At 38.4% G+C, this 25,515-nt stretch overlaps 1 protein-coding gene across 1 annotated transcript in view; it reads left to right on the top strand.

Moving 5' to 3' along the window:
- Positions 1–25,302, top strand: part of ACTR2 (actin related protein 2) — a 39,080-nt gene extending 13,778 nt beyond the window's left edge. The window contains exons 3-9 of the mRNA XM_045979400.1: positions 360–575; positions 4,153–4,225; positions 8,319–8,455; positions 10,089–10,238; positions 14,696–14,841; positions 18,288–18,420; positions 22,468–25,302. Of these exons, the coding sequence (XP_045835356.1) occupies positions 360–575; positions 4,153–4,225; positions 8,319–8,455; positions 10,089–10,238; positions 14,696–14,841; positions 18,288–18,420; positions 22,468–22,638 (1,026 nt within the window). The 3' untranslated portion in view covers positions 22,639–25,302. The remainder of the gene's footprint in view (positions 1–359; positions 576–4,152; positions 4,226–8,318; positions 8,456–10,088; positions 10,239–14,695; positions 14,842–18,287; positions 18,421–22,467) is intronic.
- Positions 25,303–25,515: the final 213 nt, after the last annotated feature.

The raw sequence follows: 25,515 nt of genomic DNA, 5'->3' as shown, positions 1-25,515 counted from the left end.
AACATTTGAGCAAAAGAAACAGATGAAACCTCATACAAAACCCTCCAAAATATGAAAATGTGGGGTTTATTTGTGCTAATGCTCTTCTTTTGGAAACATATGTATTGAAGGTAAGGTCCATTTATTGATTTAAACCACATTGTACATAAAAATTTATTATTCATGATTAAACTCTCCAAGGCATTGTTCTTGAAAGAAAAGATTTTTTAAACTTGTGGAATGAAGAACTTTATCTGAAAGTGCCAGAAAAATTAAAATTGAATTATTCCCAAGTTTTCCAAAATATCATGGGAATGTAATTTTCTTAAGATAATTTATGCAAAAATTTGGCCTAAAGCCTTGATATTATAATTTTCTAGGATCTTATGGTCGGTGATGAGGCAAGTGAATTACGCTCAATGTTAGAAGTTAACTACCCTATGGAAAATGGCATAGTACGAAATTGGGATGATATGAAACACCTGTGGGATTATACATTTGGACCAGAGAAACTTAACATAGATACCAGAAATTGTAAAATCTTACTCACAGAACCTCCCATGAACCCCACCAAAAACAGAGAGAAGATTGTAGAGGTAAGTTTTTAAGTGGGATGTGTATATATGTGTTTCTGTGATGTAGCGTTACAGCAGATATTCTTTTACCATTGTTATTAAGAATAAAGGGAATGAAAATAATTGTTTCCCCCCACCAGATCCTATTTATTGAGAACCTAACTAGTCATTATTTCTAAGTAGGATATATCAGTAAACAAAATCAAGTCCTGTTGCCATGGAACTTGTTCTGGCAGGTGACACCCACCCAACCCCCACTGCCCACAAAGTGAATTAACTGAATGGTTTGTTAGAGGATAATAGATGCTAAAGAGGGGGAAGAGCAGGTTAAGGGGAGTGGGGAGGAGGTGACATTTCTCATAGGGTGTGAGAGTAGGCATGGAGAGAAGGTGATGTTTAAACACAAAGTAAGGGAATCAGCCAGGATATGTTAGGGGAGAGCATTCCAGACAAGGGAAATAGCTAGCCAGTGTGAAGGTCTTAAAATGGGAATAAGCCTGGTATATTAGAGAGTCAACAAAGAGGCTAGTATGGGGGAGCAGTAGGAGATGAGGTTAGGGAAATAATAGGGCCAGATCACCTAGAGCTTCACAGGCCCTTAAAGAGAATTATTCTTTTACTCTGAGTGAAATGAGGTGCTTTCACACAGAAGGGACATGCTCCAGTTTAGGTGTCTGCGGCTGCTGTGTTGTGAGTAGACCATAAGGAGGCAAGGTGGAAGAGAGACAAGTTTGAAGACTTTCAGTTACCTAGGCAGAAGACAAAGATGGTTGGATTTGGGGTAATAGCAGCAAAAGTAAAGAGAAGTGGCCAGACTGTGAATCTATTTTGAAAGTGCCAAAGCATTTTCTGGTGCATTAAATATGGGTAATAGAGGAGGGGAGAGTCAGGAATGTCTCAAAAGGTTTTGGCACGGGCACCCAGAGGATAACATTACCATCAACTGAGATGGGAAAAGACTCAGATAAGTAGAACGGGATTTGAGGGCAATGGATCAGGAGTTAAGTTTTGGACATGGTAGGCCCTCATTAGACATCTAGTCAAAAATGTCAGAGAGAGGTATCCCCCCACTTTTCAAAAGTTCATGTTAATGCCACTTCCCTTTGACCAGAGACCTACATTAGTACCTGTTTACACTAACTGAAAGAACTCCAAAGAGGATTTTCACTTAATGAGAAAGGGGAAAAGCAAAAATTGCATTCAGCAGTTTTTCTACAGCGAGCTGTTAGAGGCAGCACACACCCAGAGCAGAGAGAGTGGCCGCGCCAAACTCTGACCCTGGAACGACACTCAGCATCGCGGCATCAAGGCGCCATGGCTTTGAACTGTGTCTGTGAGCACCTGTGCTTTATCTCGTTTCATTTTGTGCATCCCTTAGCAAGGTGTGTCCTAGGTTATCAGAAAAGCCCAAGAGAGGTTATTTTTGGGGTTTGGGAACACTCAATTTTCCGTATAAACTAACGGTAATTGCTTCTTTGATTTACATTTCAGCTTTACTTAAGGTTTCATAGGAATATTCTGTCTTCAGGTAGTGGGGAAACCTGTAAAAGATCAAGTTCAGAAGAAAAGTCTGAGGCTAGAGAAGGAAACTTGGGAGTCATCGGGATATGGATAATCAGTTCACCAGGGAAGTGGGGACAGACAGTGGTGGGAAGGCTAAGGACCAGGGAGGTGGGAATTAGCAAGAGGAGATTGAAGGGCCCTGGGGGAAGCAGGTACGGAGAGCAAGAAGTCTGCATTCTTCAGAGTTTAGCTAAGTAACTTTTCAAGGTTGTCTTTCATTATATTTTGTTCTTTATGAGGTAGGAACTGTATGACTTTGTCTTGTTATATTTGAGGTAAAAGCTTATAATAATTGCTTCTTAGTAGCTTTGCAGATACTACTGTACATCTATTTAGCTGTTGGTGGAAATTTTGGAAGGATTATACAAGAGATTATTGCTAGACAGTATTTTTAAATTCTGGATTAAAGCTTAAGTTTTATATTAAATGTTTTAAAAATTTAAGATTCTGGTTTTAGTTACAAAATCCATGTCATTTCTTATGGCTTATATCTTACTATTTTTTTTCCCCTCCTGACTACCCCTAGAACTGTGAAAGATGGCCGTTATTATATTAGTTCATATTTTAGTTGCAACTTATTATTTCTAAATGATTTATAACTACTAATACTTTTTGTGACGGATAAGTAGTCATTTGTAATCGGTATTTATTTTTAGTAGCGCATTGTAAAATCAGGGTAGAGGTACTTTTGCATTAAATCAAAAGGTTCCTCCTACACATGTTAACCACCTTAGGAAAGCAACACAACATCAGAATGAAAACCAAGTTTCCTTTCGGATGAAAAGTTAGAAAGATGACATTATACCTGGATGCGTCTTCCACTAGCTAGCTATTTGACTAGGACATGTTTGTGTTTTTTGTTTTGTTTGTTTTTTTATCTGCTAGACTGACAAGAATTGGTCTCACTGTGCTATAAAGTCTCATGTTCTTTTAATATTCTTTTTACTTGTGGGTGCAAATTTGGCTGTGACTGGTAATGCCCTGCTTTAATCTTATCCAATAAGTTCATTTAGTACTACAAATACTTTCTAATTATCTTACAAATAAAAACAAGTTCTAATGGACTTTGAAGATGACAAACACAAATACAGCTTAACTCTTCCATTTTCTCCTGGGTGGAGAGGGGATATGGAATAAAATATGGGTTGGAATATCTAGTTTCTTAATTGAGTACTGGCTAGATTAGAATATCTGGTTAGAATATCTAGTTGCTTAATTGATGAATATCTATTTCAGAGTAATAACATTTAAATCCTATGTAATTCTCATTGTGATCATTTATAAAATTTCTAGGTCACTAGATTTACAGAGTGGTAGTCAGCCCTGCCAGGCAAGCAGTGCTCCCTGTAGATGACAGAAAAAGTCCTACAGGATGTTCCAGCCCACCTGGATTACAGAGAATGAGCATGGTTGTGACCAGAGAGGGCGCAAGGAGACTCCTCCCTTTAGTGTAGCTCAGCTGAGAGCAGCGCCACAGCCAGGGCTCAAGCCGGGAGGGTGGGTGGAACAGCTAGGCAGTTTCTGTATCTGCCAGCGTTCGGGAATTACATATATTTTTGGCTTCCTGCCCTGCCGTTTTACTACTTTTTTTTTTCTTTTTTTTTTTTTTTTACCAGTTGTGGGTAGAACTCTAGTCTTGGCCCAGGTTAGGACAGAGGGATGGGGAGGTCAGCAGTTGAGCAGTTTCTGTAGTTTGTCCTTGAATTAAAAGGTATTTTCATTAAGGGACATCATTAAGAAAGGCTTATTCGGATGCAAAAATCTTTCTTCCACTCTAATTAGCTATTAACCAAAACATTTAAAAATCTTGGCTTTGTAGCACTTAGGAAATACTTGAGGACTCCGTGTACATCCAAAAATCTGTTCCCCGTGTTGGAGCTCTGTGACAGCTGAGGAGAATGGAGGACTCTTTTAGGTCCCTTTTGATTCTGTTTTGGCAACTAATTACTCTGTGACCATCAAGAAAGCATAAAATATATACGTATTATATAACTTCTAAATACCAGCATTTCTTTCTCTTCTTTTGCATTTTCAGGTAATGTTTGAAACTTACCAGTTTTCTGGTGTGTATGTAGCTATCCAGGCAGTTCTGACTTTGTATGCTCAAGGTAGGTGAAACTTAACTTTTAGAATAATCAATTCAGCAGACATTAAGGGCATTTTATATCAGAGGAATTTGGTTTTTCAGTAAGTTGTAAATCCCAGAAAAGCACAATATTTATATATTTATTTAAATTTTTTCAACTATTTACTCAAATATTTTCATAATTTCTAAAATTAGTCAAATAAAATACCACATATATTTTTATTTCCTTCGTTAAGCAATGAAGGACTTAAGGTAAAGAGAATTCAAATTTTTTTTTAATTTTTTATTTTTTTTTATTAACATATAGTGTATTATTAGCCCCAGGGATTCAGGTCTGTGAATCACCAGGTTTACACACTTCACAGCGCTCACCATAGCACATACCTTCCCCAGTGTCCATAACCCCGCCACCCTCTCCCTACTGCCTCCCCCACCCCCGCAACCCTCAGTTTGTTTTGTGAGATTGAGTCTCTGATGGTTTGTCTCCTTCCTGATCCCATCTTGTCTCATTTATTTCTTTCCTAACCTGCTACGTTGCCTCTCAACTTCCTCATATCAGGGAGATCATATGATAATTGTCTGAGAACTCAATTTTTTAAAAGTAGGAGGTTCCCTCTTTTAGACCTTTTTTTTTTTAATTCTTTTTTTTAAAGATGTCATTTATTTATCTGTCAGAGAGAGAGAGGGAGGGAGAATGAGCAGGGGGAGCAGCAGACATAGGGAGAAGCAGGCTCCCCACTGAGCAAGGAGCCCTATATGGGACTCAATCCCAGGACCCTGAGATCATGACCTGAGCCAAGAGCAGACGCTTAACCAACTGAGCCACCCAGGCGTCCCTAAACTTTTTTAAAGTAAAAAAAATGTATATATATTTTTTTAAGAGATTGGAGGAAGCAGGCTCCCTGCTGAGCAGAGAGCCTGATGTGGGGCTTGAGTCCAGAACCCTGGGATCATGACTTGAGCTGAAGGCAGATTTTTTAACCCACTGAGCCACCCAGGTGCCCCAAAGTAAAAATTTTTTATGCAGTGAAGAATGAGCTGGAATTCGTCCTTAGAATTGTCAGAGTTGGGGTGCCTGGGTGGCTCTGTTGGTTAAGCATCTGTCTTTGGCTAAGGTTGTGATCCCAGGGTCATGGGATTGAGTCCCGCATTGGGCTCCCTGCTCAGTAGGAAGCCTGGTTCTCCCTCTCCCTCTGCTGCTCCCCCTACTTGTGCTATCTCTCCTGCTCACTCAAATAAATAAAACCTTAAAAAAAAAAAAAAAAGAATTGGCAGAGTTTAAAAGAAATACATAGAGATCCAAAAAAGGTTAGTATAAAATCATACTTGTTATATACATGGTAGAGGAGAAGGTAGACATTTGGAAGTGCCTTCCTAACTTTTATGTTTTCTTGGTGCTGCCATTAGTAACTGCATCCCTTTCTGTTGAGAATAAGAATCAGCCATGTGGGGAGAGCTCTTTATATTCTGATAATCTTATTAAGAGAATTTATGGGGTTGTCAGAGAGGTGCCACACAGCCTATTAGGCACTTGAAATGTGAAGATACCGTCAAAGAATTTAGAGTCCAATAGGGAAAAAGATACAGAAACAGATAATTTTGACTCAGCACAACAGAGGTTTCTTTCTTTCTTTTTTTTTTTTTTAATATTTTTTATTTATTTGACAGAGAGAAATCACAACTAGGCAGAGAGGCAGGTAGAGAGAGAGGAGGAAGCAGGCTCCTTGCGGAGCAGAGAGCCCAATGCAGGGCTCGATCCCAGGACGCTGGGATCATGACCTGAGCCGAAGGCAGAGGCTTTAACCCACTGAGCCACCCAGGCGCCCCAACAGAGGTTTCTAAAAGAGGTGACACCTGAGCTAAGTCTTCAGCCGTAGTCATTAGCTGTGTGTATGACATAGTACTTAGAAGACTCACTGTGGTGACCCATCTAATTCTAAACAGGGATTAGTAAAAATCACCTTGTAGAAATACACGTTGGCTCATTAAACTGTCTTCAGTACTACATATAGATACTTGGAAAATACTTGGGGGAATTAAATTTTCAAAGAAGTTTTGTTCATTCATCAAGTGGAATGTACATTGTGCTGTGTTTAGTGCAAAGGACATGGCAATGAGTAAGGTCTTCTTGACCTTAACATGATTATATTCCAGCTATGAATAATTTTCCTTTGAAGAAGGAATTTAAAATCACTTGTTACTTTATGAGGAGTGTTTACCTGCACTGAGGTAATTTTATTTCATTTTTAGAAAAATGAATTCTAGAAATTATTTTAGAAAATACTTTGGAAAAAAAATAGATACTAAAAATTTGGGGAATCTAAGCTTTGAAACTGGTGATAATAGTTTCATTTAGGTGGTGAGGATGGACAGTGCTAATAAAGTGAATTTTTGTTTAAATTGTATTGAATAAAACTGACCATAACTGATTTTTCTAGCAATATTCATGCATTTATTTCCATCCAATGAGAAGATACTGTCTTTTAATTCCTGGTATTTAGTCATTTTTTATATAACTGTTGAATCCTTAATTGTGAGAAATGATAGTCCAGTAATGATCAAAAGAACTCTGACCCACAGTAAAATTCTCCTTCTAAACAAGGTGGCTAGTGCTACCAGTTATATCAAGGTAGGAAGAAGCATTTGGAGCTGTGGAAGGGTTGTAAGTAGGAGAAGTGACATGGTGATTTAGGAAGCTATGTCTGACTGCATGCTAAAGACAGGATTGAAGGGAATAACTGGAATTAGGGAATCTGGAGGTCAGAGTTGTCAGGAAAGGTGTAAATGAAGAGGTATGAACTCAGTTGAACCTCAAAGAATCCATAGGAATCGAAGTGGAAGAGTGTATACTCAAGTGACAAAATGGGATGGCACTGAAAATGGGTCAGATGTGTACTGTGAAAGGCTAGTCTGTAACCTGGTGGGAGTGGGAGAAAGTAAGCTGCAGTTGGATGGGAAGGTCTGTTTGGAAAGTAAAATGTCAATCCTGCTTTAGTTGATATTACTGGGAGTGTTTTTGAATTAATGATGTGGATTCCTCTTTTTTTGCAATGAAATGTTTTTCTGTTGAAAGGAACTCAGCATTAAAAGGCAGTAGATGATTTTTATGAAGCTTTTTATGAAAATGTATATACACCATCAATCAAGGAAAGATAGTATATGAGCTTCAAAAGGAGGTAGATAGAGTAAATGTATCAAAGATAAATCATTATGATTAAATATTATGGTGCATTCAAGTTTGTATTAAGAGAGGGAGAGAACCTATTCAGGGATGTGAAAATGATAATGCTTAAGAAAGTTACAGACATTGCGTATTCTATAAGGTGAAAAACTTTTTTTGGTTAAAACATTGTTAGACTAGTAACTATTAGAAAATTTGAGTTAGAAAAAGTTTTGTCTTTTTTTTTTCCCCCTAAATTAACCCTAGTGCAGGAGGTAACTTTTGCATTCATTTGTAGTTTAAATAGTATGTATGGGAAACAAGGCAGCTTCTTTGCTGTTCTTTTATTAAAAGGTTTAACTGACATTGTCTTTCTGGTTTCTGGTGAATAATTAAAGTGGTCCTTTGGCTAGCCAAGGTTAATTGTTCTCAAATTTCCATCTATCTAGTATCAATAGGAATTTTTCCGAGACATAGTTTTGAATATATTATATGACAAAAATAATAAGTACATTATTTCAGCAGGTTCACTATCAACTTGTATAGCATTTATCTCTCAAAATCGTTTTCCTAAAAGTTGCGATGATGCTTTAGAAAATTCCACTTCAGGGAAACTCAGGGATCACAATTAAATTGGAAAGAAAAATAAAGAATTATACTGAGCTTTAAGAACATGTTGTGTTTTTCAGTCCTGAGTCGCAGAGTCTGTTTCTTCCTGTCTCTTGAGACAGCACACAGATTAAAGGTCTCATAAGAGACATGTGTGAGAACACTCACTTTAGTGTCTAGATGTTAGAAGTAAACTGCAAAATAGCAAATAATAAAGAAATGCTGTCTTCTAGACCATTCTGGTTGGTGAAGTTTCTAGTTTGGCTTCTGTACTAATTTCTGAAATTTGCTGGTTCTGATTTTTCTGATTTGGCTTTTTATTTAAAACCTCACGGTTCTCACACAGGTTTATTGACTGGAGTAGTGGTGGACTCTGGAGATGGCGTAACTCACATTTGTCCAGTGTATGAAGGCTTTTCTCTCCCTCACCTTACCAGGAGACTGGATATTGCTGGAAGGGATATTACCAGATATCTTATCAAGGTAAGCAAAAGAAGATATCATAGAAATTAGCTTTTGTAGTTTATATTTACTAACTTAACATATTTGAAATAATCCTCTCAGGATCATAGCAGATCTTCTGCACCACTAGGGGAATGACCCATTTACCCCATTATTCATGTAAAAATCCATGTAAAATTTACACACATGATGTCTGGTGTGGTACCACGAGGATAGAATACATCATTGCATAGTTATGTTTGCTATTTCTGAAGACTTGGTAGTGAAATAGAAGAGACCGTAAAACTTCTTGAACAATAGAGGCAGCCTTTTCTGCCATGAAACCTTTCTTTGAGGGGAGCCTGGGTGGCTCAGTCAATTACTGTCTGCCTTGGGCTTAGGTCATGACCTGAGGGTCCTGGAATCAAGTCCCCTCAGCGGAAAATCCGCTTCTCCCTCTCCCTCCCCTCCAACTCCCTACTTGTGCTCTCTCTCTCCTTCAAATAAATAAAAAAACTTAACAGGCCCAGTTGTACCAGACTTCAATATTTAGTAGTTTTCATGGAATTTATCCAGTTTTTAATGTTTACATATATTAATGTTTACTTCTAACTATAATTAGTTACAATTTTCGTTAAAACATTACTGGAGAAAGTATATAAGTCTGTTATTTAGAGGTATGTGTATATTTTTAATATTGAAAAAAAAAAGTTTAGACTAGTTAGTTTATTCTCTCCAGGTCAGTGGCTCTCAACCAGGGATAATGCTGCCCCCACCCCACCCCTGGGACATTTTGCAACATCTGGAGACATTTTTCGTTGTTCCAGCTGTGCAAGAATGCTACTAAACATCCTACAGATGTTTAGTGGGGGCAGTCCCCACAACAGAGAATTATTAAGGTCCACAATATCATTGGTGCTACTGTTGAGAAACTATTCTAGGGTGATGTCTGTGCAGTAAAATAGGTTGTGTAAGTCTTTATCTTGACATGGGGTTGCTTTTGTCTCGTTTAGAGTAATAATGAGATTAAGCTAATGAGAACTATAATACTCTTGTTCCAGGCCAAAATTCTGTCTGAGGAATATCTGAGGGTTTTAAAGTTTTTGTATGAAAAGTCCAATTTGGTTTTTTTTTTTTCTGTTAACTTGAATTATCTTTATTTGAAATTTTTTCTGTTAATTTGACTTTGAATCATTTATTTGATTGACAGATACTTTTGCCCGTCTACTATATGTCAGACATAATGCTAGAAGTCAGGGATAAAACTTTTTAAGACCTAGGGATATTTCATAAATATGGCATTGATTGAACAAATGGCAGATTATAGGAGTCCAGTACTAAAATAATATTCATTGAAATATTTATTTTGATTCTTTATCAAAACTATCTAAACATTAGCACTCAAAACAGTCATTTTTTTAAAAGCTTGGTTTTTTAAGCCTACTTTACCCATTTGTTATTCATAAACTGTTAATTCTTTCACTCTCTGTGAAAGTGAAATATAAGTCCTTTTATGGGAAATACTATTCCCATTTCTGAAATATTCAGTAAGACCTAAGGATCCACTGTCCATTGCATTTGTTACTGACTTGAGCTGTTTAGTGAGCAATGAAAGCTTGCCAGGGTTTAACTCATTCAGATTAATTGTGAATCTGCTGCTGTTTTTTTGTACCAGCTGCTGCTTTTGCGAGGATACGCCTTCAACCATTCTGCTGACTTTGAAACAGTTCGCATGATTAAAGAAAAGTTGTGTTATGTGGGGTATAATATTGAGCAAGAGCAGAAGCTGGCCTTAGAAACCACAGTATTAGTTGAATCTTACACAGTAAGTATTCTCAGTATTTAATACATACGTGGTTTTAAAATGGAGCACCATGATTGTTGATAATGTACTTAAGTAGGTTTTCTTAGAATCAGTATTTTTGTTTTGAGTTGTTAGAGTATGTATGTGTGTGACTTTTAATGTCTTTCTACAATAAGATTCTTTGATTTGATTATTTTAGGGCACCATATAATGTGAAATAAGGCAAATCATAAATTGCTTTTCTACCTTGGGATATAATTAGATAAGAGATGTTATTTTGAGACTCTGAGATCTAAAATAGCACTTTTCGGGGCGCCTGGGTGGCTCAGTGGTTTAAGCCACTGCCTTCGGCTCAGTCATGATCTCAGGGTCCTGGGATCGAGCCCCGCATCGGGCTCTCTGCTCGGCAGGGAGCCTGCTTCCCTCTCACTCTCTCTGCCTGCCTCTCTGCCTACTTGTGATCTCTCTCTGTCAAATAAGTAAATAAAATCTTTAAAAAAAATAAATAAATAAAAATAAAAAATAAAATAGCACTTTTCAACATGTGTTTTGCAGAATGTTATTTCCCTGAGATGTTATTAAGTAATTTCACAAAAATTAAAGTGGAGTTTACATTTTCCTGTAAGTTTGGGATTCAGTTTCACTTTACTGAAGACCGTCTCAGAACCTTTGATGTGCTTAGTATGTGTATGTCTGTGAGAATGTGGTACACTGCCTGTTGCTCAACCTTATTAGACTACAGGACTACAGGATTCTAGCATTTCGTAAGACTCCTGTTCTAGGAAGCGTACTTTGGGAAGTGCTTATCCTAGAGTTTTGCTCTAATAATTCAGTAGGTGGCAGTCTTTTCCTGACTTTGTATTTTCTTAATGAGCTGTTGAAAACAAACATGAACTTGAAAGTATAACTAGTAAGACTGAGAACCCAGTTATAGGTTACACCAGGAAAGTTGATTCTACCAGAATTTTTAATGTATTGTTATCTTAAGTCTATTATATTCATCTGGGTAGAAAATACTTCCATATCTCATCTTTGATCTAGTTATTACTAAAATGAAATCAAGTAATGGGCAATAAAAGCAAGTATTCTTAAACTGTGATTCATGTAAGTTCTGCATATCACAAATATGTATGAAATAGTCATTTTAGAAATTATTGTTAATTTTTATAAATTGTATTGTTTTATTTTTTAAGCAATACTGATCCAAATAATTTATAAGCAACTTATTAATCTCCAGATCTGCCCTGGAGATTATTTTCTGAAGCTTTTTTGATAGTTCCTTTAGATTTATAATTTTTCATATACCTGACTTACTTGTAAGAAAATGGCATGAGACAAAAGATGAGGGAACTAGAAATGTAAAACATGTTTTATTTAATTTCTCCCCTCCTTTCTCAAAGAATTTGAGGTGGGTTACAAAAATACACACAGGTGACTTTTGGGGCACTGACTCCCTATGCAGTGCATGACTTTTGACTCCCTCAAAACTTAACTACTAATAGCCTACTGTCATTGCCTTGCCAATAACATAAACAGTCGACTAACACATATTTTGTATGTTAAATGTATTATATACCATGTTCTTACAATAAAGTAAGACAGGAAGAAAAGAAAATCGTAAGGATGAGAAGATACATTTGCAGTACTGTACTGTATTTGTCGGAAAAAATCATGTCCTTGGACCTGTGCAATTTAAACCCATATTGTTACAGGGTCAGCTGCACAATAAATAAACAGTAGACTAATGAAACTGATGAGCAAATGAAGAGGGATGAGGAGAGACAAGTAAAGGATTGGATAAGATTTGGTGCAAAAAAGTGAGAATCCTACAGTCATAATAGGTAGGGTAGGGTCTAGAGGTTGGTAGCTCCTAGGCCAGGTGGCCCCATGCTGACCAGCAGCCAGAGTATGGAAAGAAACCACACCCTCGGAGAGGCTGAAGTATGATTTTGCCAATAACCGTGTACTGTGTATAAAATTTTTCCAGATATTTTGGGTGATTTCATGTGGTTTCTAAACTCACCTGATGGGTTTTTGGTTTTTTTAAGGGTATTTGTTTGAATCAGTATCCTTGGGGGTTATTTGTTTGTTTTTTGAGTGTTTCTTTTTAATTTGATACAATTTATTAAAAGACAGTTTGTGGAGATTTTGAAAAATGTGATTGCTTTTGCATCTATCTGTAAACATGGAGTAAAAGTTTTAAGAAAAAAAAACTTGGCTTTATGGTACTTTGTCATACTGGAAAGTCATTTTTAGAATCTAAATACAATCACAGTAGTCATAATCTTAAAAATATACTGTGGGACATGTCAATGTAAGACTAATTCTGGTGACTCCTATGGAAGTGGGTCAAATGCCAGCATACACCAGCATGCTTATAATTTAGGTCAATCCAATGAGTTGTGAGGTGGTTTTAAGAGAGGGAGGGGCACCTGGGTGGCTCAGTCGGCTAAACATCTGCCTTCAGCTCAGGTCGTGATCTCAGGGTCCTAGATCAATCCCTAGTCCAGCTCCCAGCTCAGAGGGGAGTGTTTCTCCCTCTACCCCTGCCCTTCCCCCACCTCATGTGCATGCTGTCTCTCTTTAAAAAAAGGGGGGGGGAGTTTTTTTGGGGTTTGCCTATTGGCTTAGTCGGTCAGGCATCCAACTCTTAATCTTGGGGTCATGAGTTCAGACCCCACATTGGGCTACAGCCTACTTCAAAAATTAAACATTAAAAAATAAATTAATAAAAATAAATAATAAAATAAATTAATAAATGAGAGTTTTTACTTATCATTTCTCATTTAATTAAATATAAACGTGATGTGTGACTTTCTGCATTTACAAGGTCATGTTGTAATGATATCTGACCTGTTGTTTAAATCTTAATTTGCTCTGTGGGCGCCTGAGTGGCTCAGTAGGTTAAGCATCCGAATCTTGATTTCAGCTCAGGTCATGCTCTCATAGCCGTGAGATTGAGTGGCAGACCAAGCCCTGTGTTGGGCTGCACACTGGACATAGAGCCTGGTCAAGATTCTCTCCCTTTCCCTGTTCCACTCCCCCTGCCCCTGTGTGCATGAGCTCTCTCTCTTAAAAAAAAATCCTGGGGCGCCTAGGTGGCTCAGTCATTAAGCATCTGCCTTCAGCTCAGGTTGTGATCCCAGGGTCCTCGGATCAAGCCCCACATTGGGCTCTCTGCTCAATAGGAAGCCTGCTTCTCCCTCTCCCATTCCCCCTGCTTGTGTTCCCTCTCTTGCTGTGTCTCTCTCTGTGGAATAGTAAATAAAATCTTTTAAGAAAAAAATCTTATTTGCTTAAGTTGAAATTATATTTATCCGTTATTTAAAATTTAATAGGATCTAGAGGGGAGCCTAGCTGGCTCAGTTGGTAGAGCATGTGATTTGGTCTTGTGAGGGGTTGTGAGTTCAAGCCCCACTTTGGGTGTAGAGATTACTTAAAATCTTTAAAAAAAATTTTTAATAGGGTCTAGTAAGTAGGATACAGTAGAACTGCTTAATAAAAAGTGCTCTTGAGGCACCTGGGTAGCTCATTCATTAAGTATCTCCCTTCGGTTCCGGTCATCATCTCCTGGGATCAAGCCCCACATTGGGCCCCCTGTTTGTGTTCCTGCTCTTGGTGTCTCTCTCTGTGTCAAATAAATAAAACCTTAAAAAATATATACTACAGTAATCTATCAGTGTTTCTTAAACTTTTCTGATCATAAAACTTTTTTTGGATTACATGATTTGATAGAAATTTTACACATGATATAAACTGTTCTGATGGCAAAACAGTGAAGTTTCTCAGTGCAATTATTTGGTAAAAGAAATTATTTAAAAATTTTAACTGAATGTGTCTAGGCTACATAGTAAAAATATCCATAAAATAAACCACACATGTGTTAAAACAGAGAAGCAGCATTGACACCAGCCAGTAATCCAAATGCAGTGGTTTATTAATGCTTCCTTTTTTTTTTTTTTTTTAAGATTTTTGTATATTTATTTGACAGAAAGAGACAGTAGGAGTGGGAACACAAGCAGGGGCAGTGGGAGAGGGAGAAGCTCAGCGGGGAGCCCAGTGCAGGGCTCTGTCTCAGGACCCTGGAATCATGACTTGAGCAGAAGGCAGACACTTAATGACTGAGTCACCCAGGCTCCCCTTAATGCTTCTTTTTTTATGCTTAGCTGCACACAGCAGTGGAACATGACACACTCATGCATTCTGACTTTTTTCAAGAAATTCCTGATGTGTTGGAGCATGGCATGATGGCATGTTCTGCATTTAAAAAACAAAACAGCATGATAATAACAACTATCTGAATGTATTTTATTTCGCCTTTTTTTTTCTTTTTCAAAAATTTATTTTAGGAGAAACATGTTGCTGATAATGATTTTGGTTATTGAACAGATGTGTTTAAAGTACTAGTGTTCTAAAGAACACTGGGAATTTTTAAAATATGTTTTGCTGACTAATACCTGGTTATTCTTGGTTTCTAGCTCCCAGATGGCCGCATTATCAAAGTTGGGGGAGAGAGATTTGAAGCACCAGAAGCTTTATTTCAGCCTCACCTGATCAATGTTGAGGGAGTAGGTGTTGCCGAATTGCTTTTTAACACAATCCAGGCAGCTGACATTGATACCAGGTACATCATAAGTGCTGGTTTCAAAGTTATTTATCAATAGATAGAGTTATGTATAGTTAAAGTGACTAAGTTGTCTATTACTTTACTCATGGTTTTGAACAGATAAGGCAAAGAATCTTTTGAGGGTGACATTTGATGTTGGATATATATATCACTGTGTCTCAGAAACCACCTTAAACTTTTTTTTAAATAATTCAAAACTTAAGGAAAATTTCCAAGAATAATACAGAGAAGTCATGTATACTCTTTACTCAGTTTCTCATTCTACTAATTTTAACATTGGGCAAGTTTATTCTATCATTCTCCCTCTCTTTTTTCTTGAGCCTTTTGAGAGTATGTTGAACATGTAAGTCCTCTTTACTCCTTGATACTTGCTTTGTATTTCCTGAGAATAGAGGTATTCTCTTAACTAGCCGCGGTGCCGTTTCTGAGCTCAGGAGAGTGATTACTGATCTGCTGTTATCTGCCACCCATTTTTCAGTTTCGCCTACTGTCCCAGTGATGTCCTTCATACAGTTTTTCCTTTCCCCAGGAGATTATCAAGTCTAAGCTCGCACAGTGTATGTAGTTGTGTCTTAGCTTTTATCTGTTACAATTCTTCAGGCTTTCATGACAGCAACATCCTTAGAGTACAAGCCAATTATTTTAGAGAATTTTTCTCAACTTGAGTTTGAGTGTTTTTTCATGATTAGATCCAGCTTATGCATTTGGGGCTGGAATACTACTGAAGTGATGTCTCCTTCTCAGGGTGTCCCATCCAGAGATGAGATCTGTTTGTTCCTTGTTGGTGATGTTAAGATTAAGCTCTTGATGAAGTTTCCTGTTTAGTTTTTGTATTTTTCCTTTCTTAGTTTGTAAGTAATTTGTGGGAAATTACCTTGGAACTGTATTGATCTCCTATTCCTCATAAACTCTGCCCCCCCCCACCCCTTTTAGTATTGTTGATGATTCTTGCCTAAATCCATTTTTATTGTGCTCTCAAAAAGGTAATTTTCTAATTCTGTCATTCTTTCTATATTTATTAATTGGCATTCCAGCATAAGGAAGTGCATTGCCTTGTTTTGCTTGTTATCAGTGTGAACTCATGATTTTGTCCAGTGATTATAATCTGTTACTGTCTTTATTTATTTTGATGCTCAAATTGTTCCTGATTTGGCCAGGGAGAGCCCCTTCAAACACACCTGTGTATCCTTTGACATGCTCTTATCTCTTTGAACACATTCTGTTTTGTGGCACAGGATAGTCCTGCCTTAGCTTTAATTTTGTAGGTAAAACATTACCATCTAGTCGGAACTATATAAAAAGCATACTTTGAAGTATTACTCTCCCAGCCCCTTGTTCTCTACCCTAATCTTCCTCTCTCTTATAGGTAAATGATCTCATTAGCTTGGATTTATCCTTTCTGTGTTTCTTATTTGTTTTTATACAAAAGGTAGCTTAGTATAAATGCTTTTTTGCACTTTACTTCCTTCACTTAATATATCCTAAACAATCCTGTACCATTCCTAGAGATTGTCCTTTTTTTTCCCAGTGTATACATAACATTCAGTGAATCTGGGTTATGTAGGTAGATGCCAGTATTTTTGCAGACAAATAATGCTGCAGTAATAACCTTGTGCACAGTGTATTTTTGTACTGTTGGGCATGTATAATTTGAAAACATTTCTAAAGGGAATTGTTGGGTCTGAGGGTGGGTAAGTGCATATAGTTTTGTTACTGCTCAGTTCCCCTGTCTAGATGTTAGGACCCTTCTCCTTCCCACCAGTAATAGATGAGGGCACCTGTGTGTCCCCACAGCTTGGTCATAGTTTGGCAACTTTTTAACTTTTATGCCAGTCTGATGAGGGAAATGATATTTTAGTGTAGTTTTAATTTGTATTTTACTTAAGAAAGAAGTTAAACATATTTTTCTATGTTTAGGCCTGTTTCTGTCTTTTTCTGGTGAATTACCTGTTCATGGCTTTTGCTGCTTCTGTAGAATTTTTGTAATTTTCCCCCTCAATTTTTTAAAAGCTCTTTTTATATTATAGCCCTGTGATATTTATTGCAGGTACTTTTTCTGATTTTCCATTTGTCTCTTATGTTCTTTGGCTATACAAAAATTTTTATTTACTTAGTTATTAAATAAGTTTATAACCTTTTATTGCATCTAGAGTTTGAGTCATAGTTGAACAGCCCTCCTGTACACCCAGGTTATGGAGGAATTCACTCAGAAGCATTTTGTAAAAAGCAAGTGTTTGCTTACTTGTCTGTTTAACCCTGAGTTAAATAACCATCAAACTAATTTTTGTGGGCTGGCCGAGGAGCGGGGTAATAATGAAAAGTAATAAAAATAGCAGTGGTGATTGAAGTGTTGGCATCCCCAAAGCACTGGAGTCCAGTTCAGGACCTTACAACAGAGCTAGCATTGGGAAGTAGCACAGCTCAGCTCCGTGTGTTCTGCATGTTGAAGGTGTACCTTAAATGCTCGTGGGAACGGACCGTGTGGAGCCATAGCTCAACTGCATGTGCTACACTCGTGTGCGGAGCTCGGCGAGTGGGTGTAAAAGCCGCACGCTTCTGTAAGCTGGGGTCATGATAGGCTGAGCCGTTGGAAGCCAAGATGGATGAGGCCAAAATAGCTGTGGCTCAGCTCCTGAACTTCACTAGAAGAGTTCCTCAGACCCTCACTTAGTTATATTACTCTTACTACGGGTGCAGTTATTTTAGACTTGACTATCTGGTATCATAACCGGTAGCATATTTAAAGAAGAAAGAGAACACTGCTGTAACGAGGAAACACGTCAGTCTCACCTAACATAACAGCAGCTAGTTCCAAGGCAAAGGAACAAAAGGGAAAAAGGACAAAAGGCAAATGGAGAAACTGGAAAAGCAGCTGAAATCATAGTAGAAAATGGTTAGTTCTGGTAAACTCCGGGAAGCACGGTGATGACATACGTAGTCCAAGTAGTGGAAGTTTGTGATGGAAACTCCGGTCCTTGTTAAAGGCCAATTACAGGGCTGCCTGAGTGCTTCAGTCAGTTGGGCGTCTGACTCTTCTGATTTCAGCTCAGGTTATGATTTCAGGGTCATGAGATCGAGCCCCACGTCAGGCTCTGAGGTCAGTGCAGAGTCTGCTTGTCCCTCTCCTTCTTCCCCTACGCCCAGCTCGCTCTCGCTCTCTCCGTAGAAAAATAAAAATCTTTTTTTAAAGTCTCAATTATATTTGCAGGACAGTGTGTCTTGTGCTTTAGAAGCATTCTCATTAAAATTGTAATAAGTATTTTACATGTAGAGAGGGCTTGTTATCTAATAACAGCATTAATAACAAACGTTCAGCCCTGCAATTTCCATGCTGAATTTTAATTCTCCCAGCAATCCCTTGAAGCTGACAGATATAAAAGGAATGCTAAAAGACTGTTTTTCTCATCTGAAACCCCAAATGAATACCTTTTGTGTCCTTCTAGATCTGAATTCTATAAGCACATCGTGCTTTCTGGAGGGTCTACTATGTACCCTGGGCTGCCATCACGGTTGGAACGAGAACTTAAACAGCTTTACTTAGAACGAGTTTTAAAGGGAGATGTGGAAAAACTTTCTGTAAGTATCAGTCAATAATCCAGCTGTTAACATACTTTTTAAAATCCTGTAAAGTAGCTTGTGAATCTTGACAGCCACCAGAGGGAGCACGAAGTCTTCCTAAACAAATTTTTAATGAAGTCGCCTGCAGCCTTGAAGAGATAGAAGTAAATGGTTCCAGGTAAGCTCTGTTTCAGAATGGTTGTACTGCCTGGTCACCTCTGTCTGCAGTGGCTAGAGGCAGTGAGGTCCCAGGCCACATGTTCTGGTTCCTCTGTAACAGACAACCTGGAGTCAAGGTGCTTCTAAGGGCACAGGATGAACCTGCCATATAGTATTCCCCCAACCCTTTTCTGTGGGGATATGTTCAAAGGCTCCCAGTGGATGCCTAAACCACAGATAATACTGATTCCCCCCATACAAGAACACTTATGATGAAGTTTAATTCATAGATTAGGCCCCAGAAGAGATTAACAACAACAACAACAACAATAAAATAGGACAGTTACAACAATATACTGGAAAAAGGTTATATGAATGTGGTCTCTGTTAAAATAACCTATTGTACTATACTCACTCTTGCGGTGATGTGAGGATAAAATGCCTCCGTGACGAGATAAGGTGACAGGAGTCACGCAGGCCTCGTGATGTAGTGCTGTGTCGGCCGGGCCATCATCTGCTGCCAGACCATGGGTAACTGAAACCACAGATAAGGGGCAACTGCTGTGTTATGGAGAGAGAAATGCCTCTTGGGGTTTTGGGGTTCTACTTAGCTAACTTTTTGGATATGTAACCAGCCTTCATTGCTACTCTTGGACTGTCTCAAATTTCTGATTCAGAAAAAATTATTTTTCTGGCTATTTCTTGTATACGTCTTACTTCCCTAAAAAGATTGTAAAACATAATGAAGCAAATATTTTACATCCCTATCAGCTGTCCTTGCTCTTGAAACAGACTTTAATTGGTAATTGTCAATGTATAGAATAGAAAGTAATTTACAAACTAGAAGGTAATAGTCGATGGTAATTCGGCATTGTTTTTTTCCTACCAACACTGGAGTGTGTGAAGTACACTATATATACTATGCACTCAGCCAGGGTCATTTAATTCCAAGTTAATCTCTGAGCTCTGTCCCAACAACTTCGATCAGCTGTTGTAGATATGAGATTACATATTACAGAGGACTATATATATCAGAGATACTAATGTCACATTTTCTTCTATCACTAAATTGTGAAAATGGAGTGTGGACTCACATATATTAAATAAATTAAAAGACTCAAAAGGAACCATGTTGTCTAAGTACTTTGCTTATTTGTCTGATTTTTTTTTTTTGTCATACATAACAATTTAAAATTAATCTCTGATCATTATTTCCTTACTCGGCAGATATTTCTTGACCTGCTTCTGGGTGCCAAACACTTGTCTAGGAACTAGAACAAACAAAACAGTAGTAAATAAAAACCAGGTCCCCACTTTTATTCTGTGAATCAGTAGTAATAAGCACTGTGAAGAAAAGGAAAGTAAGGTGAGGGGCTAGAATGTGGTCGTGACTGGGGAGATGGCATGCTCCTTCATGTAGTGTGGTCGCGGAAAGACTCTGAGGAGATCAGTTCTGAGCAGAGACCTGAGTAGAGTGAGCCGGTGAGCCATGTAACCATCTCTGGGAAGAATTTTCCAGGCAGGAATGGCAAGTACAAAAGCCCTGGGTTGGGGCGTCTGGGTGGCTCTGTCAGTTAAGCGTCTGCTTTCGGTCATGATCCCGGGGTCCTGGGATTGAGGCCTGTTTTAGGCTCCTCACTCAGTGGGGAGTCTGCTTTTCCCTCTCCTTCTGCCTGCTTCTCCCTCTGCTTATGTGCTTGTTTGCTTTCTCTTTCTCTGACAAAATAAATACCCCCCCCCCCCCAAAAATAAAAGCCCTGGGTTGTTGGGAATGTGCAGGTGTGGCTGGGGCAGAGTGAGTAAAGGGGAGGCCTGGTTGGTGAGGTCAGAAAGGTGGTTGGATGCAGGTCTCATCAGCCATGGTGAAGGGTTTAGCTTTAGTCCTAGTGAAACAGAAAGCCTTGGGAGGGTTTTGAGCAGAGAAGTGATAGGATCTGATTTGTTTCTAAGGGATCACTAAGTCTGGTGCGGGGGAGGGAGGAAGAAAGAAGGCTGTAGAAGGACGAGGTGGTGGGCTGGGAGGGAGGGAGGTGGTGGTGGAAGTTCATGAGATGGAGGAGGTATGAAATTGTGGTCTTGAAGAGTAGAAGAGAGAAGACACGTGCCGTGGGCTTGCCAGGCTGCACTAAGGGGCTCAAATGAAGGAAGTGATGCAGTTCAGCCAAGACGTGCAGTTTCTCACCTGTCGTGTTCAGTTGCTTGAGGGCAGCTACAGAGTAGAGAGGTGGTCCCCCGAGTCCGTATTGTGCCACATGAAGTGAGAGGGAGAGAAGGCTGAAGTCACAAAGGAGACCAGGAAGTGGTGGGGAGAGCACACACACACGCACAGGAAGGGCGGGCATGAGAGGAAATAAATCGGGGCTCCTGCAGGTGACTTGGCAAAGAGGAGTGGTGGTTGGAATGGTCTGACAATGAGTTTCAAGGGACGTGGCTCAGTTGGCTAAGTGACTGCCTTTGACTCAGGTCATGATCCCAGGGTCATGGGATCGAGTCCGGCTCCAGCCCCCTCCTCCGCGGGAAGCCTGCTTCTCTTCCTGGCTGCTGCTCCACCTGCTTGTGTGCTGGCTCTCTCTCTCTCTCTCTGACAAATAAATAAAAATCTTTAAAAAAAAAAAAATGAGTTTCAACTTGGGAGTTGCAGGGAGAAGGGAGAGAGAAGCAGCAGTGGAGAACAAGAATTGGTGTGACCAGACCAGGTGGTGTGAGAGAAACAGCAGCCTGCTCAGAGCTGCCAGGACAAGCAGCACCTTCAGGGACTAACCAGCTTTCCCTTAGAGCCAGGGCGGCTGACCTTCAGGCCTGTATCAGGCCTGTTTGTATAAAGTTTTATTGGGACGCCTGGGTGGCTCAGTTGGTTGAGCGGCTGCCTTCGGCTCAGGTCACGATCCCGGCATCCTGGGATCGAGTCCCGCATGGGGTTCCTTGCTCAGCAGGGAGCCTGCTTCTCCCTCTGCCTCTGCCTGGCCATTCTGTCTGCCTGTGCTCTCTCGCTCTCTGTCAAATAAATAAATTTTAAAAATAAATAAATAAAGTTTTATTGCAACAAAGCCAGGCCTATTTTTTTAAGTAAGTAAACTGGTGTTTATACCTGATCCTGCAATTCAGTTATGTGACGTGAAGACAATCTAAAATGACATAGTGACTTTGAGTCCTTTTGCAGGATTTGTGACACAGTAAATTGAACTATGACATTTTAAGGTTTTTCTTTCAGGCGTGGAATGATCACACAGATTGAGGTGTGTCTTCTATTAGACAATCAATAGTGGCTGCAGAGTGTAAAACTTACTCCACTTGTCTAATTTTGGTTACTGTGTTCATTTTTTTCCCCAGCATCTCCACGGTTTATTTGACCATATTTGGCCTTGTTTATTTTGAGAACACTTCATTTGAATTTGAGACAATAGAAAGTGAGCTTTGCTTATAAGAAAAGAATTCCAATCTTACTCTTACATGGGACAGCAATCACAGAGGCATTAGACCTTGAAGAAACCATAGAAGTCCTCTTATCCAAGCTCTTGACTTGACATCTAAGTGATTTTCTCATGTGGTCATCCCCAGGAGGTGAAGAAACCTGCCACAATCAGGACTGTGGTACTTGGGCTCCCAGTAGGCTGATTGTGCAATTTGTTGTTCATATCAAGACAATTTTGAGAGTGACAAGGGGTGTTGTTAATAGCGATGGGGGAACAGGTGTAAATCAGCACACTGGGATGATTGTGTCATCTCCTTGGTCTGAGCTTTGCGCAAATTACCAAAAATGTCTACTTCAGCTAAAAAGTCAAGCCATGCTACTTACATCACAGGACTTGTGGGAATTCAACAGCAGAATATATGAGACAGTCATCCTCATGAAGCAGAAAGCATGATGCACTTGTGACATTTTACAATCTTGTCTTTCTCCTTTAGAAATTTAAGATCCGCATCGAAGACCCACCGCGCAGAAAGCATATGGTGTTCCTGGGTGGTGCTGTTCTAGCAGATATCATGAAGGACAAAGACAACTTCTGGATGACCCGACAAGAATACCAAGAAAAGGGTGTTCGTGTGCTGGAGAAACTTGGTGTGACTGTTCGATAAACTAACTCCAGAGCTTGTTCACATCACACCCCTAATGCTTTCTTTTTGCCTTTATTGCCAGTCTTTGAACTCATTCAACTCCAGGACATGGAAGAGTCCTCTCTGTGCCCTTTGACTGGAAAGGTCAGGTTTTATTCTGGTGTCTTGGGGAAGCTTTGTTAATTTTTTGTTAATGTGGGTAAATCTGTTTAATTCAACCACTTCCCTACAAACACGATGAGAGGGCAAAGGGTCCTGTCTGCTGCTTTGTTTCTTCTAAGTAGGCATTTAGATCATTCCTGTCGGCTTCCTATTTTCACTTTACTGCTCTAATGCTGCTAGTTTTAGTCTTTAGCACGCTAGGTGGTATGCCTTTATTAGCATAAGAAAAAACTTTACAGGGGCTTTTACATATTATTGGGGTGGGGGTGGTGAGGGGCGGGTGAGTGGCTGCTGACCCCTTTTACAGCATTTCCTCCCTGGTGTGGTGCTTTCAACAGTCACTGCACAGTTGAAGTACCTTAAAGCTTCTGGAATTAACATTTTAGGGGAACGGTAGACTCAGAATTCAAGTGTTTTTGGTGGGTTTTTGCGTGGGGGCAGGGAGTGGTCTTTTGATTTTGCAATTTTGATTTTTTGAGCTTTTCTGCTCTGAGGTGTGTAAGATGAAATTTATTTACAGTACTTTGATTTGGCAGGTTTTCTTCTACTTTTGGTCTGCCTAGAACTGTTTCCATGATATAAAAAGCAAGTGTAATACTCCATTACCATGTGGCTTAGGGATTTATTTGTTTTGTTTTGTTCTTAAATCAACCATGTTAGCTGGGAGTAGATTCCCTAGAATCTCTCAGTGCAAAATTAACAGTTTAAAATGCTTTTGGAAATTCAGATTACAGATGAAAAAAGTGCTTAAGAGTGCTTCTTTTTATACCAGCAGCATTAAGGTAATCCGGTGCCAAGTCCCAGCCTTGCCGTTACGCTGTGATATGTCTGACCAGTGCCGCTCTAGTAAGAATAGGCAGATACATACGAATAATTACTGGCAGTGGGTTATAATTGCGGGGTTAAAAATAACATTGAAATATGGGACTTGTTGCCAGTTGGGTAATTTTCATTGCTTTTTTATTATTATTTTAACTTGAAACATGGAAGTAGAGTAAAATTTGACTACTTAAAACGTTGGCAAAAAAAAAATCAAGATTTAAATTCATATTTGTACTGAAAAAGTAATCATAACAATAAGTCTCAGTCATCTTATGCTTGAAAGAAGAGTTGTTGATATTTTGTAAATGTTAGCAAACTTTCCCATCTGTCAGAAAATCATATTTACGAATCCCATCGGTATTGCTTTGTGTCTGAAAAATATCAACTAGTACTCAGACTTGAATTCTTTCTAAATTTGAAAAATAAAGTAATAAATTGTATCACGCTAAGTACAAAATGCAGATTCTGGGGGAAAATGTTTTCCTTCATTTCAAAATATTCTTTAGTAATGGTTTTGAACGAAGAAGCTTAATTTTTAGGTGACTGAAATTGGAGAAATTATTGGCTTTAGAAAGAGTCTCTTTTCTGTAAGAAAACTTAAAAATCAATTTTTATGAAATAAGCAACAAAAGAAGGGCAGTTTTAATTATGCAGCTTCTGTTAATATTAAGTATTTTTTGTCTGTTTTACCTCAAGTTGAAACAAGTAAAAGAAGTTTGCCTGCATGCTGGACATGCTTCAGTACACTTGAATAGCCTATGAGTAACATGTACTAGATTTGAGGGACATGGATGTCAGTCATTTTGGAATTCTCAAGTGTCCCTAAATCATGTTCATATAAATCCCCCTAGCCTTTGAGTCCTGGACTAGTTAAAGGACAAAAATGTAGGGCCAGTACCTACCTGCTGTTCATTTCCGGTAAATGGATTGGCCTTTGGTCATGATTTTAATCTATGGGGATAGAAAACAACAAGGAATAGGATAGACTCTTAGAACAATGAAAGAGCATTTATCTTTTGTCCCTTGAATATAGAATTTGGTTTTAATTTCATGATTCTGCTAGCAGACACCACTGTTCAAATGGTGTGTGTGTGTGTATATATATATATATATATATATGTATATATATATATGTTAAAATTATTTTATATATATATAGACCATTTGAATGGATATATATATATATATATGGATCATATATATATCATATATATATGATATACCCATTCAAATGGTCTATATATATGTATAAAATAATTTTAAAATTCCATTTTCTAATTTTCCTATTCCAAGGTAAAATAATGCATTTAGCTATTTGGGGGGTAGTAGAAAACAATGTTTAATTGGAGTTGCCAGGTAGGAGTCCCTCAGATATTAAAATTTTTTCTGTTTTACAAGCGATCTGAGTTTTAGCTCTTGAAAACAATTGTCACTTAAATTTCCAATAATGATTAAAATTCCTTTTAAATTAGAATTGCCAATGCCTTGACCTTTGAGAAGGGTTCCTTGGAAATAAATCCCACATTTAAACTTTGTCCTTTAAAGCATGGTATTGGATGTTGACTTTTTACAGTTCTAAGCACTGTTAACAATATCAGGAAGGTGTTTTGAGAGAGATCAATGGAAAGTTAAACATTCTACATCTAACGTGGATATACTTCTTTTTGATTCAGAAAATAAAATCAGATTTTTGAAAGTAAATTTGAATTTTGTCTTGGTTTTCTATTGTTTTTCTCTCTAGTTTCATTTTCTTATTTTTGTTCATATTTTCACTTTTGCTAATGCAAGAGGGATTGACAACTTCATCTGCACACAACACAAAATGTTAGGCGAGCTTCAGCTCAGTGTTGTTCTATTATTTGACCAAAAAAACCTCTTTTTTTCTGGTATGATTTTAAATACATAAGTAAAACA

Source organism: Meles meles, chromosome 15 (assembly GCF_922984935.1).
Source record: "Meles meles chromosome 15, mMelMel3.1 paternal haplotype, whole genome shotgun sequence".
In the NCBI taxonomy this organism is placed as follows: domain Eukaryota; kingdom Metazoa; phylum Chordata; class Mammalia; order Carnivora; family Mustelidae; genus Meles; species Meles meles.
Note: the sequence above shows the minus strand (reverse complement) of the source record. Positions and strands in the feature narration are given on the sequence as shown.